The sequence below is a fragment of the Lacerta agilis genome, chromosome 14 (genome assembly GCF_009819535.1).
Source record: "Lacerta agilis isolate rLacAgi1 chromosome 14, rLacAgi1.pri, whole genome shotgun sequence".
Taxonomy (NCBI): domain Eukaryota; kingdom Metazoa; phylum Chordata; class Lepidosauria; order Squamata; family Lacertidae; genus Lacerta; species Lacerta agilis.
Window position 1 is genome coordinate 26,490,016 of NC_046325.1, and position 18,148 is coordinate 26,508,163.

An 18,148-nucleotide genomic window follows, 5' to 3' on the forward strand; every position below is an offset into this window, starting at 1 on the left:
TTGCCGTCTCCTCCTGTCTCTGCCTGCTTTGCCCCCCCCTCTCCTTCCTGGGATGAGCCACGCGGCTCTTGCTGTCCCTGCGAAGATTATTGGGGGCGATGGAGCGAGAAAGAGGCGCACTCGGGTGGGGTGGGGTGGGAGTTAAAGGTCCAGGCGGCTTCACGGGCAACCCACGGAGCCCACCTCTTGGTGTTTTTCTACTGCGCTACACAATAGGTCGCTTTCAGATCCAGGAGAACTTTTACGGGTCTATGACGCGGCTCTCTCCTCACTCCCCACACTTGGCGCGCGCTCGGCAGCTGGATGTTGAGGAACGTGGGGCAGGAAGTTTGGGAAGTGTGGCCTCTTTCCCTAGCATGGTCCTCCAGCTGCGCGGGCGGGGAGGTGGGTGGGTGGTGGACTCTCCTCCTCCTCCGGCTCCTCCTCCTCCCTCAGCGGCGCTCTAGGATTGCAGAGGGGGAGCAGCTCTGCTCTCCCTGGACTCCAACTCTCCTTCCCGGACACTCAGCTTGCCACCCGGCCCTGGTTCTCCGTGCCACTGGCGCCACAGGGTAGAGATGTGCCTGGGGAGAGGAATATTCCCTTTGAAATATGGGAAATTTAAGGGATATAAAAAATCAGGGATAGCAGCGGGAAACGGCTTGGAATAAGGGAGTTTCCCGCAAAAAAAGGGAGACTTGACAGCTATGGTTATAGCTGTGAACTAATTGTTTTAAAACAATCTATGGTAGTGGTTATGACTGCATCAGCATTACAATGAATTGTGGCAAATTTTATTTTTCAGTGACTGCTGCTAGGATAGTGTATGCATTTTATTGTATTCAATATTTCAAGGTGGCAGCCCTTTTTGCCAGGGACCAAGTCCCAATGAATTCAATAAAATTTACTTCTAAGTAGACACGTCCCGGGGTTCATGTGTATGTTCTTCCAAGGGCTGCTCTGCAGAGATTACAGCTCCAACGTTAATTTAAATACATTCTATATGATAATTATGCATTCCACTGAATACCTGTCAGACCTGAACCTGTTGCCCGATAGTAGCCTGAACTGGATGACCCAGGGTTCTCGTGTTTTGAAAGAGGGAGATAGTTCTATCTCCCTATTCATTATCTCAATATCATTCATCAATTTATAAATTTTGAGATTACATCGTCATAGGGTGGGGTGGGGGGATTAAAACCAAAAAGCCGCGTCTTAAGCCTTCTTCCCTACCCCACATAAGCTGCAACATGCTCTGTTTTTCGAATATTTTTACAGCCTCATTCCGTGCAGAATTAGGTGGACAGACAGCCCAATGAAAGCAGTAGCATGGATCCCAAGATTAGTTAAGTTCACAGAAGGAAAGATTTCCTGTCCTCACCCCCCCCCCAAGTAACCACCTGTGCCTTCTGGAAAACCTCTCTGGAGGATTAGAGGCTGTGAGGGGAAAGATGGAATCACTTAAAATTGTGTGGACCTCTCCAGGGGCGGAGCAAGGGGGACGGGCGGCGATCCGCCCCGGGTTCCAGGGGAGGGGGGTGACACTTTGGATGCCCCCCTACCCCACCAGGCGGGTGGGCCCCGAATGGGGGCATACCACCTTTTCCCCCTTTCAGCGGCTATTTTTCGGCGCGAGGGGCGGGCCAGCGAGGAGGGGGCGTCACGCTGGCATGACACCCCCTCCTCGCTGGCCCGTCACTCACACAGAAAAAAAACCGCTGGAAGGGGGAAAGGGGAGGCAAAGCAGGCGCTTCAACGCTCCTGCTCTACATCCCTCCCCCCCCCCCAGCGGTTTTAATTCTTTTAATTCCTGGGCAACTGGGAAGTTCCCTCACCCCCTCCCTCATTGGAGAAAAACATGTGGTAAACATTTGGTCAGTTTTGAGATTCAAAATGGTGCCAGGAGTCAAAATGGTGTCAGGACTGTCTGCCTGAGACATGTGGCCTTGTTTGCTTGGCACACTTGTGAACATTTATTAGGTATATAAAGATATTGATATTCTTACAACAATTGGATGACCCCTGAGGCCCCTTCCAACCTTCAGCAGCTCCCCATGCTCCATATCCCACATTATACAGGAGGGCCCCCAAATCTCCAGAGATGCTTTTGGCAAGGCACAGCTGACTACTGTGGGGAGATGGGATGTGAAACTTCCATTTCATAAACTTCCTTCAGTTAACTTGCATTAGGGTCTGAGCCAGTAAATCTAGACATGTCTGCCTCTGCATAGGATTGTGCTATTAATTGGCCCTTTTAAATGCTTCTTGTAGCTCTGGAACAACCTTTTTAAGATTTGGTGACCAGCAGCTGATTCCTGTGTAAATGTAGCATAATGTACATAATGTCTGTATGATGATAAGGCTTTTTAAAAAATCAGTCCCTTTCCTAAGGTCTTTTATATCCCATTGCCCAATATTGGTAGGGAAGATATTCTTTCCATGCCCTGGTGTTCTGCAATGCTTTTCAGCTGGGATTGCAAAGGTAAATGTCTCTTCTCTTTCAGGTGGAAACCGGGGAATTAAAACCCACTCCTTGCAAACAGCTGCAAGGCATGGGAAAAAAAATACGGCTGAGGGGAAAGAAAAGAATCAGTTAACACCACAAGAAAGTCACACACACAGAGCCTTTGGCTGCCTGCAGGGTTTGAAGAAAGCCTTGAAAGAACCCATTCTCTGGCAATTCCTCCACGTTCCAAGAATTTCCTCCGCAGAGTGCAGTCTCTCAAGCCAACTGCCCCTTCTTCTAAAGTCGTCTCCCACCCACTGGCCTTTCATATCTTGAGACAGAAGCACACAGAGAGAAACTACACAGCAAGCCCAGCAAAGCCCTGATCACAACTGGCAGCAAAGCGAGGCTGCCAAAAGGAGCGAGGAAGTACAGCAAACTGGCAAGGTCTGCTGCACGCATGACTTTCTCATAATCCGTCAGGAGTCAGGATTTTGCCACAAGCCCAGCAGTGCTCAAAGCATCTGGGAAGCTCTTCCTGAAAAGGGGTTTAGGCAGAGGAGAGCAGCAAGGCTGTGGGAGGATCGAGAAGAAGAGAGGGATTCTTAAAACAGTCACCCTGGTGTTTTGAAGGCAGTTGGCGGCGGGGGGGGGGGAGTGTTTCAGGCTGACCATGCTGGGTTTCTTCTTGCCTATATATCTTTTTTTAAAAGGGAATACAGACATAAAAAGGCCATTTGGAGGGTTTATGATCTGCACACCAAGGAAAGGAGCAGCAAGCTTCCTTGTAAGCACCAAAAAGGAAAAAAAAACCCACCATTAGCATCCAAGGAGAAACATTTCCCCTATTCAGTTCAAGGCTTTTGGCCAGGGTGGGGGTGGGGGAGGAAACATTTTCTCTACTCTCGCAGACTAAACCTGCTATCACACCAACTTCCGACATTAGCTCTATGTTCCAGGTAGAGGGTCCCTACAGCTGGAGGCTCTGTACATGTAACTCCCTCTTAGGCCACAGGGAAAATAATAAATTGGTGGAAGCCTGTCACGGCACAATGACAAGCACTAGCTGCCTGGAGTGTTGGGAAAGAGGAATGGGTTTGTACACGCCTTGAGCCCCCGAGATGTTTGTTGGTCAGGATGAACGACTGCACAGAGCTAACTGGGGCAGGCAGGGGAGAACCTTAGGCCAGGGAGAAAATACCTCCAGACCACCCCCCCCCGAGATTCTCCCTTAAGCCATGCCCTCTCTGGCCTCTCACTTCTCAGACCCCTCACTTGTTTTTGGCTGGAATGTATCCTTGACCTGAGATAATGCCTCTTGCCTACCTGGATGAAGGTATGTGTGTGTGCTTTCCAAAGGTGGGGGTGCCAATACTGAGAAGAAGCCCCCCCCCCGCCGCCTCTTGACCCTCCTCAAACACGCCTCAGATATCAAAGCGACTGAGAGAAGGGCCCTTCGCGGAGAGCTCAAGATTCGGACAGGTTCCTACAGGGAGAAGGAAGTCCTTTAGGTAAATACTCATCTTCGGCCATTCAGGGCACTTTGAATTGTGCCTGTAAATGAGCCATGTCGCAACTGGGAGTGACGTGCTCCTCCTTGCAAGCAGGACCTCTTGCACAGCTCTCCTGTTCACTTCTTCAGGGTGTGGACAAGAGAGCTTTCTATCGGGACCATGCACCAATTAATTATTACGGCTACTTCCCTGAGTTCTCCTTTCACATTTACTTACCTACTTGCTGGAACCTTTTTGCAGGGGGCGTGTTTTGTGTGTTGTTCTTCATCAGATCATTTCTGGGGGTGGTAGTGGTGGTAATCCAGTCCTGTATTGTGCTGGCTTTTAACTCCCCACCCCACCCCACCCGAGAATACTCATCTTCTGCATAGTCACTCTTCTGTCTCTTTTCATAGTCAGACAGGTTTACGTGATTGACTAAAAATGTAAACAGTTTGAACTGCTTTGTTCCTGCAAGTGCAAAGGGCCCAGGACTCAAGCTTGCCCAACAGCGGGCACCCTCCAATCTAGAAGCCTTCACATGCCCAGAGGCAATGCCATCTGCACACGTACCTCACATTAATGGTACAAAGTCCTGGTCAAGAGATTGTGCTAAGAAATCTGGAAATTCTTGGTACACTTGACATGTACTGTAATCCTATCAACTCAGGAATAAGTCCCACTGAGTACAAGTGGTTTTACTTTCAGGAAATGGATGCAGGATTGTGACCTGAATCTCAGCTATGAAGTTGCTAGGTAAGCCTCTCCTCTCTCTTAGCCCCCCCCCCTTTCTGCAGAATGGGAAGTGCAATACTTACAGGGGTTTTTGTAAGGATTACTGTACAGTACTTAGCACGCAAAATGTCTTGATCTTTCTAAAATGGTATATAAATGTTCATTGAATATCATTTTGCAGAACCGAGGCCCCATCTGCACTATGCATTTAAAGTACTATCATACCAGTTGAAACAGTAACAACTTCCTCCAAAGGACCCTGGGAACTGTAGTTTGCAAAAGGTGCGGAAAAGTGCTAGGAGACCTCTATTTCCCTCACAGAGCTACAATTTTCAAAGTGGCTTAACCAAAAATAAAAATCACTCTTTCTAGGCAACTCTAGGAAATAAGGATCTATGAGGGGGAAAGGGATCTTCTAACAAATCTCAGCACCCTTAAACTATGCTTCCCACAACTGGGGCTGGGGGCAGGTTTAAAGTGGTATGATACTGCTTTAAATGCATAGGGCAGATGGGGTTTGAGCCTTGTCAATGGCAACAAGTCCTGGAGCTGAACCTTGGCTATTCTGGAAATCTCTCTGTCCTTCCCATTTTAGATTGATTTGTCTACTACATGACTGCTGATCTCTCCCGAGTACATTTTAGAATTACGTTAGAAATTTGCAGTGGTTAGAGGGCTAGGCTAGGATCTGGGAGAACAAGGTTCAAATCCCCACTCAGCCATGAAGCTCACTGGGTGATGTTGGGCCAGTCACTCACTCTCTGCCTAACCTACCTCACAGGGTTGTTGTGAGGATAAAAGGAGACGTATGCATGCTGGGTTGTAAGTGTAATAAATAATAAGTTGCCAGCTTTAAGTGGTTCAAGCTGCAGCCCAGTACAGACTTATTTTGAGCCTAAGCCCTATTATATACAACCGCAATGAGGCTGAATTTTAATGTGAGTTCAATCCCCAGCATCCACAGGTAGGGGATTCCTGCCTGAAACCAGAGCTGCTGCCAGCCAGTGTAGACAGCAGGAAGCTAGATGGGCCAATTGGTCTGACTTGACATAAGAGGCAACATCCAGGGTGCTGTGAGCTACCGGCATGTTATGGGTTAAAGCTCCTTTGAATCTTGCTTTTAGGATTTTTGTAATCTTGATATTTCAAATGCATTGCAGGGGGTTGGACTAGATGACTCTCGAGGTCCCTTCCAAGTTTACAATTCTATGATTCTAAATTATGGTTTCCGTTGCTAGCTGGCTCGAGCGGATTGTGATTTCTCAAGAAATCACATGTGTTTTATTGAATCGTAAGGTCCTTCAAAGAGCAACTAAGTACAGTACACCGATTTTCGGTGACGGTCCGAAATCCTGTTATTTTACAGTATTCAAATAACCAATATTAATTATTTGCCTCCCTAATCAGTTAATTAAGGTCTTTTGAAATATTGGACAGTTCTACTTATCACACAGCTGTTTCTCCCCCCCCACCCACCCACAAAAAACCCACTCCAGATTTATATACCGGTACTTTCCTCTCCCCAACCTTAAATTATTTGGCAAGCGTAGCCTGCATTTAATTTAATTCCAAGAAATATATATATTTCCCTTCTCTTTGTCCATTCAAGGTCGATGCTCTGAACTGGAAAGTGTCCAAAGAAATCGCCCAAGGAGAAGGGAAAGGAATTCCACCTTCAGCGGCGAGGAGGCGAAGCAAAACGTTTCGCAAAGTTTTCTCCTCTCTCCAGCTTTGATTTCCCACGAGGCAAAGAACGGCTTTGGCGTGCTCCGACGAAGAACTCGTTTGCCACTCCCGAGGGAGCAGGAATCCTGCTCCGGAGCGCGCTCGGAGCGCGTTCCCGACGCCTGGTGCTGGTGGGAGAGAGAGTGAGAAGAGGTGGTGGCTTCTGGTAGTGGCCTTTTTTTTTTTTTTTTTTTTGGTAAAGGAAGTGAAAAGGGTTGAAAAGTTGGGTTGCCAAGAAAAGTGCAAAGGGGGAAGAAGAAGAAGCGAAACTCGAGAAAGCAAACTGGGCACGATTGCCAAGGCGGTTGGAGAAAACAAAAACAAAAATCTCCACCCACCTTCCTGCTCTTCCCCGGACGAAATTATGAGCTGGGATTTGCAATGAAAAAACAATGGGGCCCATTCCCAGCCCCTGCTGGTTTTGCATGGGGTTCTTCTTGGTTTCGGTCTGTCCAGGAGTTGTTTGGAGCACGGAAGGTAAGTTTCAACCCTTACGTTTGTTTCTATTTCTGTTTATTGGGGCGGGGGGGGGGGGGAGAGAGAGAGAAGCAAAGAAAAAGAAGAGGGAAGGCGTCCAGGAAGAAATATCTCAGCCAATTTTGCAACCAAGAAAGGGGGCTCCAAGTTGGAAGGAAGAAAAAGAGAGAGAGGAGAGAAACTTATGTGTGCAAACTTGTTGATTTTCGGGTTTCGTTCGGGGCGGGATTATTTAATTAATTAGCCGCGTGTTTTTGATTAATTAATTAATTCCTGGTCTCCGGGTCAACGCAGATCGGAGTCGGTCGCCGGGGCGGGGGGCGGGGTAGGGTGTGTTTGTGTGTCTGGGGGTGTGTGTGTGGGGGGGAGGGTGATCGACAAAAGCTCAGTTCTTTGCATTGTTCAAAACGTTGTGGGAGGTGGGTCTGGGAAATGGGGCCACAGAGAACTTTCCGCTCCTCTGATCGTCGGTTGCGCCGAGATTTCGGGCCACGCGCGCCTTCAAGGAAACGGGCCCATTAAGAACTCGTTGGGGCGCGGATTAGCTGCCCTTGAAGATGTCGGCGGCCGCCCTCTCTGCCCCCTTTCCGCCCCCCCAAGCCCGAGCTGCACGGGAAAAGGGCGCATGTTTGCAGAGCCAACCTTGCGACGCGTGTTTTTGCGCGGCTCGCGCAGGGCGCTTCTGATCTGCGTTAGCAATTGCTTGCAAGCTGGGCGGTGGAGAGACCTTGAGTCGCTTAGGGCAGAGTTAAACGATGTAGCCTTGTTTGGGTTACACATTGCAGTGTATGTGTGTGTGTGAGAGAGAAGGGGAGGGTTTTGCCTGGGAAGGAGGAGGCGGGAGATGGTGCTGGACGGAGCGGGACCTGTTCTCATTCAGTCTCGACGAGTTAAAGTGACTTAAATCCCCAACAGGCCACCCCCCCCCCCGCCGTGTGTCAAAACTTGCCGAAGGGCATTGCTCCAGAGATCCCCAAATGTCTTTACTTAAAAACATAAGAAGTGCCTTATGGCAGGAGTGGGGAACCTTTGCCCCCCACCCCCCCAGATGTTGCCCACCCGCAGCTTCCATTAGGCCTAGCAAGGATGGCCAGTGGGCAAGGAGGAGAGGAGTTGAAGGAAAGCAACATCTGGATGAGCACATCTGTCTGTTGAAGAACTTTGTAAATTTGCAGATCATCCGCAGATCTTGGGGCGGTTGACCGCATAAAAACACAATTTTTAAACCTGAAAGACATAGTAAAAATAGTAGCAGCAAGAAACCGATAATCCCTTCCATTTCCACAACACATTTGAAAGGACATCGGATGTCACTCAGCCAAAGGCCTGGTTGAAAAGGAACGTTTTTGACTGGAGTCTAAAGGTGTATAAAAGGAGAACTTTCCTGGGGAGAGTATTCCACAAATGGGGAGCCACCACAGAAAAGGCCTGTTCTCGTGTTGCCACCCTCCGGACTTCCCATGGAGGAGGCACATAAAGAAGGGCCTCAGAAGATGACCTCAGGGCCCGGGTAGGTTCATATGGAAGGAGGCAGTTCTTGAGGTATCATATTGTTGTAAGACTACAACTTCCACCATCCTGACCATGGACTGTGCAGCCTGGGGTTGATTGACATGGGGAGTCCTGAAGCAATATGGAGAGCCACTGATCCCCCGGGGCGGTCTACTCTAAATGGGATAGTGGCCTACAGTCTACTTTCTGCTTGTCTGTGAGCTATGAATTGTCCGGTTATTTCAATTGCCCAGTCATTTTGCGGTATTTTCTGTCATGTGAGTGTGTCATCCCTACCCCTTGGATGGACTATACCATTTTCATGCTGATTCCTCAAGTGCAGTTCAGCCCAATTGCTTTGGGCCTGGGCTGCCTGCTTGCGGAGGATTGAAAATATGGTATCCTTTCCCTTTATTTTGCTGCTACAAGGGAAATGGGGTGGGTAAAGGGTGAATTACGATGAATAACAGTGGCCTGTTGAGCTCCGTTGATAACATAGTACATATATTGTGTGGGTGGTGATTTTAAATTGCTGTACACCACTCTGGGTGGTTCAACAGTTTTAAAATCAATAAAATGAGGCTACAATCGGACGTTCAAAAACAGCAAATGCAGGAAACTGAACCAGCACCAAAAATTAAAATTAAACCATCAAGAGGCAATAAAAACGTGAAACACAACCAGGAAAGGGGTGGATGGACACAAAACTGATCTAAGGACTAAAATGCAGTAAAACCATAGTTGTTAAACAGTATGTGTGAATAAAGAGATATATACCTGGTGCTGAAAGTAGGTGTTCAGTGAGCCTCTCTGGAGGCGTATTCCATTGTCTTCTGAGATGGACAGATGCCAATAATACTGGTCCCAAATAATTTAGGGCTTAAAAAAAATTAATACTAGCACTTTGAATTGGACCAGTGCAGATGAAAAAACACTGGCATACTATGGCGTGGTATCTATCATCCTCCCCTTTGGGAATCTTGCTGACCTGTTTTGAGCTAGCTGGAGTTTCCAGTCCTTTTTCAAAGGAAGCACCACCACACAGGACCATCCTTGGAGAGTAGGTGAAGATATGTAAAGTCATCTTTATTTAGGAGAAGCACTGTAGCTGGGGGGGGGGGAGCATCTGTTTTGCATGTAAGGTGCCAAGTTTGATCCCTGACCTCTCCAGGTGGGAGACAATATGGAGTTAGATGGACTGACTCGGTATAAGATATTACATTCCCATAAGAGCTTTCATCTGATGAGTTTGAGCTATTGTAAAACTGTGGGTTAATTTTTGCATTGTGGTTTTTATGATTGATGTTCTTAATTGTTTGATTGCAAAACAAACACAGAAATGTTCATCTAGTTTTGCTGCAAGGAACCCTGCCAAGGGAAGAATCAAATGCCTGAACGGAACCAAGAGCACGAGCTGCAGAAATTCAGCTGATGAAGCTTTCCCCTACCTCTCATGTTGTGTTCGTGGGGACTTCACTGATTAAATTATGCCAAGTTGATGTTAAACTCAGAGGAGCAGGGCTTGTGCAAGCAAAACAAAGAGGTTGAAACTGTATCCTGGACGGTTTGATAAGTGTATAATGGATTTGATGCTGTCTACCCTGCATCCCACAGTCACTATTTAGTGCAGAGACCTCCAGAGTGGCTATACAAATAATACCTGAAGTGGAGGCCATATATTCACCACATTGATTGAGCCAGCTTTTTGTCTCTAGAGATCTGAAGAGATGTGCATGTAGGAATGGAGTAAGGGGAACTGTTCTCATTGGTGTTGGTTGGGCTTTGCATTTTGGCCTGGTTCTGCATCTTGAATGGAGAATGTGAATTCTGCCAGCAACCCTGGCAAATTGGCTCTAGTAAATTGACACACACACACACACACACACACACACGAGAACGATTAAATGTTTAGAGTTGAGACTTAAGTTGGACCAAAGATCTGACTTGAGTTGATGATGTTATTTTAGGCAAGGAAGGAAAATTTGATGGGGTTTACTGGAATGTTGCAAAACTTCTGATGTGGCAAGGGAAGATATGCTAACAACATGCTGTAAATGACACAAGGGGGATTATTTGATCATCCATTCTTGTCGTTACTGGCTCCTTGCTTTGCTGCGTGCTGTTCTTTGGCTCTTTTTACTGTGAAGTACAGCAGGCAAAGGCTGTGTTGTTTGTAAATAATTTTATAATCCCTTGGATTTCGTCATCTTTTGTTTTGTTTAATAATCCCTCTAAGAAAACCCAGTGGTTCAGTTTCAAAGTGAGAGGTGCTGGGGCTCGAAGACTCCTGTTTGCTTTTCTTCCTACCTCCAGGTGCATGAGAATTGTTTGTGGCCAGGGATTTAAGAAATGTGTTCACAACCCACAAATCCTGCATATTAAATTTTAAACCAAATAACACTGTCACACATATTTGGATATTTGGGAAATGTGTAGAATTAGGATGAACCAGTCAGTTAAAAAGTTGCCAATGAAGGAGGCGGTTTTGAGTCCCAGCTCCTGCCCACCTAGCAGTTTGAAAGCACGTCAAAGTGCAAGTAGATAAATAGTTACCACTCCGGCGGGAAGGTGAACATCGTTACCGCGCACTGCTCTGGTTCGCCAGAAGCGGCTTAGTCATGCTGGCCACATGACCCAGAAGCTGTCTACGGACAAACTCCAGCTCCCTTGGCCTATAGAGCGAGATGAGCGCCGCAACCCCAGAGTCGTCTGTGACTGGACCTAATGGTCAGGGGTACCTTTCCCTTTTTAGGTGTTGCAGCCTTTGTATTGTTTGGCTGAAGAATGCTGTATGACTTGAAAACTTGCATACTCCAGAGGTAGACTTAAATGCAGATAGCTGTTGAGCTGTAAAAACATGGTGTGCTTTGCAGATTCAAACAAGATTTTAGTCAGGGTTCTGCTCAAAAGCATGTGAATGCCAAGATTATGCTTGGGCCATCTCTGCAGTCTAATATGTAATATGCTACAGTCATGCTGGTCCACTTGGCAGGGTTGTTGTAAGCACTGCTTTTTTATTTTTTTAAGAGAAAAAAGGTGTCGGTACTCACCATGAAGTTGTTACAGTAAGTGCCGCACTTTTAACATTTGGCGGGAAAAGGTTCCAGTACTGCGTACCTTTGAGTATTCCCAGAAAAAAGCACTGGTGGTAAGGATTATTTTGGTAACCTGTGTGTCTTTTTTTAAAAGCCCTTATAAATCATGAACAGACCCCAAAACCTATTTGACAGACCCAAACCAGATGCTACTTTCATAACTTTCCTAGATTGACACAGATAATTCTGTTAGAGACTCCTAAGAATTCCTACTTTTCTGAAAGCTTGTTTCCCATGTCAATAAATGGTGACCGAGAGATGCAACCCTTTGCTCAGAGCACTGTGAACGTTGGGAGCAGTGACCCAAAACAAAGGTGTGAGACAATAATTGGGCAAGGTCCCAACTTGATTTTCTTTCTTTAATCTTCCTTCTTTCTTCCTTGAGTTGGCATATTAGCATGAGGTTAGGGGGTGGTGGTGGGGAGGGACACACACTCCCTTGACCTTAGTTAGCTTGTTTCTATAGTGACCTTCAGGCTCCCGCCAGAACCTTCCCCCTCACCCAACCTCTTTTCTATTGCAGCTGCCGTTAAATATTAAACTCTCTAATGGTTTTACAGAACAAGCAAGAAACCTTCAACCTCCCCACCAATCCAGCTCTCTCCCCCAGCAACCCACCCCTGTTCCTCAATAGCAGAATGTGCTGGGTAATTGTAACGGACATTGTCATGCTCTGAACTCCCAGGGATTCTTTCTGCTGTAAGATGACCAAAACAGGGAAGGGGAGATAGATAAGCACTACTCACTTACCACAGGCAGCTGGTGTCTCTGCCCCCAGACTGTTAAAAAAACGTAAAGGTAAAGGACCCCTGGCAGTTAAATCCAGTCGCCAATGACTCTGGGGTTGTGTGCTCATCTCGCTCTAGGTTGAGGGAGCCGACGTTTGTCTGCTGATAGTTTTTCCGGGTCATGTGGCCAGCATGACTAAGCCGCTTCTGGCGAAACCACAGCAGCGCACGGAAACGGCGTTTACCTTCCCGCCGGAGTGGTACCTATTTATCTACTTGCACTTTGACATGCTTTCGAACTGCTAGGTTGGCAGGAGCTGGGACTGAGCAACGGGAGCTCACCCCGTCGCGGGGATTTGAACCGCCGACCTTCCGATTGGGCAAGCCCAAGGCTCAGTGGTTTACACTGCAGCGCCAGACTGTTGCAGCACCCCAAATCCCTCATAACGCTGTAGCAGCAGACAGCAACATGACTCAAGCGCTATGCATTGCCATGCCAGTCTAGAATTGCATCACAACTTCTTCTGTGTCATTACAGGGGGTCCTGCAGCTCTCTTGTTTTGACGGCATGCTATTTTCTAGGTTCCCCTTAAATATACTGCTATCTTAAGTGATTGCTCTTGGAATAGTTTGTTTGTTTGTTGCTTAAAGCATTCATCAATTTGCTGTGTAGCTGTTTATCTATGATAGATCCAGGGGGAAATGAAATGTTCCACGGGTTATAGACAACCTGAGATGGGGGACCTGTGGTCTTCCAGATGATGTCGGACTCCATCTCCCATCAGCCTCGGTCACCATGGCTAATGGTTAGGGATGATGGGAGTTGGAGGCCAGCAACATCTGGAGGTCAACAGGATCCCTGCCCCTGGGGTAGATACCAAAACACTAAGGTGGGGGGGCGGGGATTGTTGTGAGTTGGAGGTTGATTTAGCAAATCATTGAGTTGGAAGGGACTCCGAGGGTCATCTAGTCCAACCCCTGCAAATCCTACAGAGGTTTCTGTTTAACCACTTGACTGGTCACTGTGCAGAATAGAAACACTTTCCCATTGAACCCCTGCTATCACAGAGCACTGTGTGTGCAACTGCTATAGCTCCTTTGTCTTTACTAGCTCTCTTATCCTCCTCACCAAGATTAGAGATCAAAGTACCAAGTCTGGAAGGGAAATTGAGAGGCACTGCTAGTAGTGCCATGCCACACGGGTGGCTGTTCCTTTTGGCTTCCTCTCCCTTCTGCTTCTGCTAAGTAAGAATGCATCTAGGAAGCCCACCAGCTTAGGAGGAGTCCCAGCAAAGCACAGTTTGCCAAGGGCTCCGTCAAAGCTGGGAGCTGTTCAAGCAGCAGACAGAGAGTTGGAGGGCGAATGGGTGCTTATTAGACAGCATCTGTCCATCAACATCTTTTAAATTTCATGCTTTGGTTTGCCAGAATTCTGCCTCCTCAGAGAGGTGGTCAGGTCTAGTGCCTTATCTCCATCCATTCGGGCTCTGTTGATGGGGCTCGCGAAGGGTGTGGATCTTCTGAGAACTCATTCATAGCACGATTCCATAAACCGAAAGAACTAGCATGGTCTATTCTACCATGCTATATCCAACAGCAGCTAGATGGGCAGAATGTGAAGGTGACGGCCTTCGCCTGTGGAATCACCTGGCTTTTAGAGAGATGCTTCTTTCTTAACATTGATGTTCCATTTAGCTATTTTAGCTGTTCATAGATCTCTTAGCCATCTGCGTCGACATTGTCTCATCCTTCCGAAAATCTCCCAGACCTAGTGACCATCCTCACATTGTGTTGTGCAGAATTCCTTAGGTTAACTGTGCGTTGTGTGAAGAAGGAAATGTTTACAGCGCTTGTAATAAGAATAAATCTGCCCTTATTCCCTTATGGAAGAGCCCTTGCAAAGTCCTTTGCAGGTTCTCCATTGGTAGGAGTAAAAAACAGAGGCCAACCAGAGAAGATTGAGAAGCAAAGGCATTGATCTTTATTGATTGCTGTTGCAACAACCGTGTTTCTCAGGGAAAAAGACCCAGAACAAAGCAAGCATGCTCTTATAAAGACATTTCAAAATCCCTCCTGGAGTCTGGCCCACCCCCAGAAACAGCATCCAATCAACAGAAGAGATGTAACCCAAGACCACCCCCCATACATCAGAGCTACATCACAAAATGGGAGGGTCAGAGGAGGTAACCTGGGAATTTCCCACACCTGTGCCATCTCTCATTGACCCCTCCCAGACACACATTTCTGCAAAACAAAAGGTTTCCTGCCCTGGCTGGTAGGGCTAATGGCTGTCCTTTGTGAGGGAAATGGCCCATATCTGGCACTCAGGCAGAGACTTCTCACCTCCTCCCTGCAGATGAAAACACTTGGCCAGCTAGGATCAAAGTGGAGTGAGGCCTGTCTTCCTGTGCTGTTTTCAGACATGTGGCCTTATTTGTTTGGTACATTAATAACAATTATTATATATGAAAGATCTTAAAATTCTTACAACATGCTATTCTATGAGTCTTACCTGAATTTGTTTTTTTCTTTTTGTGTCTGCAAACATGTGAAGCCTGAAGGTGGAGTGGGTGGAAAGGGCAAATTCAGAATGGGACATACCACAGCACTGAAGGCAGTTGAATCAAAGAACTGGTGATTTTTTAGACAGAGAAATGGTTTGTGGGTTTTGCGCTTGGACCACACCTCTGCTTTGTACTCAGGTTGTGATTTTATTCATTTGTTCTTTATTCATTTTATATCCTGCCCTTCCTCCAGGGCGCAAATCACTTGACCTTCAGGTCCAGCACTCTTGTTTTAATACCTTTGGGATGCTTACAAGCAGCACACGAGGACAACAATGTTCCCTTGTTGTTTATCTGCAACATCTGGTATTCAGAAATACTGTATGCTGTGTCTGAATGCAGAGGTCCTAGTTAGCTATGGTTTCTTCTGTTGGAAGAATTGGGGGGGGGGGAAGCCACAGAAAAGTAGGTATGATTTATAGCTCATTTCTTGCAGGCACCTGGTGCCCTCTACAATAGCATACTAACTTCCCTTGCTATAATCCTCTTGCTGAATTAATTGAAAACAAGCAGCTCCACTTGCCTCGGCCTTATTTTGTTTACTGGTTTGTTTACAGATGCCTAATCCACTTTTTTAGTTTAAAAAAAAGTGGTGCAAGGAGGAGAGCATCTACGAAAGCTGTGGGGGTTCGTTCCGGAACTGAATCTCGCCAGCTGTAATGAAGTTAATTTTAACGTGTCCTCCCACTCTTTTTATACCAAGCGCTAGAAAAGAGTCCAGGCCCTCTGTTTGTCTGGGTGGCCCAAGCCTGAGGCCTCTTACTGCCTGGTTGCTGGGAGACCACTGGCGGATACGCTGAGAACTCGGGCAGCTGGGAGTTGACTTTATTACGGCCCCTTTTCTGTCAATTGTCCCGTAGGAGAGTCCCCACTGAGCCCTAGACGCCGAGGAAGCGAGACTGCTGTTTGGCAAGTGACATGGCTGCTGCGCCTCGGCCGTGGAAGAATTCCTCATCAGGTGTCTGCTATGGGCAATGCACCATCATAGAATATATAGGGCTTCCTTTGGCGTAAAGAATGCCAAAGGAGCAAGGTTTCTGAGATTGCTGTAAGGATTCCTGGATCCCCCAGCAAACGCTAGTCTCTTCCCCATTTTGCTCTCTGTAGGATGTGGGGATAGCACTTTCCTTGAAATCTGTCTTTTCCGGCGTTGGGGTTCCTCAAAAACCTCCCACTTTTGTCTGGAAACTTATCTGTAGTGTTTGCTGAAACTTGCGGTTTCTCTGACACACTTTATCATAGCCTTGCTTACCAGACTGGTGTTTCTGTCCTTACGTTGGCAAGTATTGAACTCCTTGCACGAGGCTTAGTTTTCTTCTAAAGCCCTTTCTCCTTCAGTCCTACCATCTGTAGGCTTAGATGCCCTAACTAATTTTGAGATGCACCCTTCAAAACACGGGGAGCTTAAAAAATGTGCCTTTTTAAAAAAGAAAAGGAAAAGAATGCTGAATTTCACCAACCACACATTTTAAAAACCAGGAGTTGTGAAAGAAGAGCACGCCTGTTACTTGCCCTGCCAGATTTTGGTTTTCGTGCAGATAGTGCCATTTTTATGGTGTAGCCACTAGGTGACCCTGGATATAGCTGTATGGATGAAGTCAAGTTTCCTGTACTGTGTTGCTGTTGTTAAAAACAAGATAATAAAAGCTCTTGTCTAGCTTCCTGGTGTGACTTATGCCTTCCATGGCAGAGTGCATTTATCCAAAACCCTGTGATTGTATTGGATGTCAGAGCTGACTCAGCTCTAAAATGTGTGACGTAAATTTGAAGTCGGTCTCTGAACACGCACAGAGTACATTTCCCTTCTTCTCTGTGTTGCTGTATCGGCTCTCTCCCATGTGAGAATATCTAGTAGGCACAAAGTTGTTTACAGTATTCCTGTGTTAGAGACTGGAGCCCTGTACCTGTCAAATGCTTAGCAGCTCCTTCCTTTTCACAGGCTGTGCCTATACTGTAGGTCTTGATCTCCCAGTGGCAACTGGGCTGGGTGAAGTGGGGGTGCTTATCTTGATTCTAGCTCCTTTAAGCTGCATGGGCATGCCCAAAATGTGTGGAAGGTGGAGCATGTCGGCTCCACCAGCATTGCTTCAACGAGCCACTTTTCCTTTCTAAAACATGCCCGGCTTGAAAAAGCAGTTTTGTTGTCAAACCCTGCCAAACCCGCCTGGGGGTAGTCTAATGACACCATTGATCCAGGAGGGAGAAGGGTTGAGCTGCAGCTTCTGCTGCAGAAGTCATTCCTCAAAGAATCCCCCAAAAGGCCAATCTAGGCCTCCACCCATAAATGCTTTCTTTGTTCTAAAATGGAGATTGTCTAGTGAAGTCACCTGCAATATTTTCAGAACCAGCACCTCAGTCCCAACCTGAAAATCTATATTTAATTTTCTTTCTTTCTTTCTTTCTTTCTTTCTTTCTTTCTTTCTTTCTTTCTTCTACCATAAATGTCCATATTTCTCCTTTTCTCTCAAGCAGGCTAGCTGCAATTGGAGCAGGTCTCCTACATCTGTCAATAGTTGCCAATCAGATTATGTTTTGATGTTCTTTGTTGGTTGTATAGCTCTGTTGACCTAAAAATTGGCAGGTGCAGCATGTTGTGCAGGGAGGGGGCTCTACACCTGGAGAAATCCCCCCTTCTGTGTAACGTTTAGCAGTAAAAGGGCTCTGTGACCCTTTGTCATCTGATCATACAATCTAGAACAAACTAGTGGTTGTACTCGTAGTAAAGTTCTAATTTGATTTAGATGCTGTCAAAGTTCAAATCTATTGATGGTGTATAGTGGATAGAAATGCACACAGTTAGTAGGAGGAACCTTCAGTTCAGATCCTGCCTCGGCCATAAACTCTATTATGTTTAATAAGAGGTTGTATTTTTCTCGTTGTCAGTCATTTGCAAGATATGCCTGTGTTGTTGTTTTTTGCTGCTGCTGCTACTGCTGCCGCCGCCTTTGCCATGTTGCTGCTGGCTTACCATCTAAGGCTGCTGTACCTATTATTTTACTGTGCTAAAAATATTTCGTACAATTTCTGCAACTAGAAGATCCAAATTCTGCCATTGGTTGTTGTGCCAAAGTAGTTGTTTTACAGTTGTCCATAATACACCTAGGGCTTGGGCCACAGCTTCTCCATCCTAGGGCCAGGTCATTAAAATTAAGTTTTAGAGAGATAATACATGTCTCTTGCAAGTGTGCACTCGCCCCCCCCTCTAGTTCTTTGAATAAAAATTACCAGTCCTTACATTTTTTAAAAAAAAAATCTCTTGATTTTAAACAAAACTTGTTTCCGTGTTGCCATACTGCAGGTCTAGACAGTTCGTGAAAATACCAACCCAAACCTTGCTTACCAGCCTTGTGTTGTGGGTTGCCTGCTACTTGACCTGTGCATTTACCGCCGCAATCAGGCAGCTCTATCAGGTTAT

At 46.6% G+C, this 18,148-nt stretch overlaps 1 protein-coding gene and 1 long non-coding RNA gene across 2 annotated transcripts in view; one reads left to right on the top strand and one right to left on the bottom strand.

Moving 5' to 3' along the window:
* Positions 1-6,200: 6,200 nt before the first annotated feature.
* Positions 6,201-9,428, bottom strand: LOC117058045. Its single transcript, XR_004427832.1, has 2 exons — positions 9,124-9,428; positions 6,201-6,506 (listed from the first exon to the last, which is right to left on the bottom strand). It is a non-coding gene; the product is annotated as an uncharacterized LOC117058045 (long non-coding RNA).
* ERBB2 (erb-b2 receptor tyrosine kinase 2) overlaps positions 6,654-18,148 on the top strand; it is a 56,947-nt gene continuing 45,452 nt past the window's right edge. Inside the window, exon 1 of the mRNA XM_033168928.1 lies at positions 6,654-6,855. Coding sequence (XP_033024819.1) covers positions 6,771-6,855 — 85 coding nt within the window. The 5' untranslated portion in view covers positions 6,654-6,770. The remainder of the gene's footprint in view (positions 6,856-18,148) is intronic.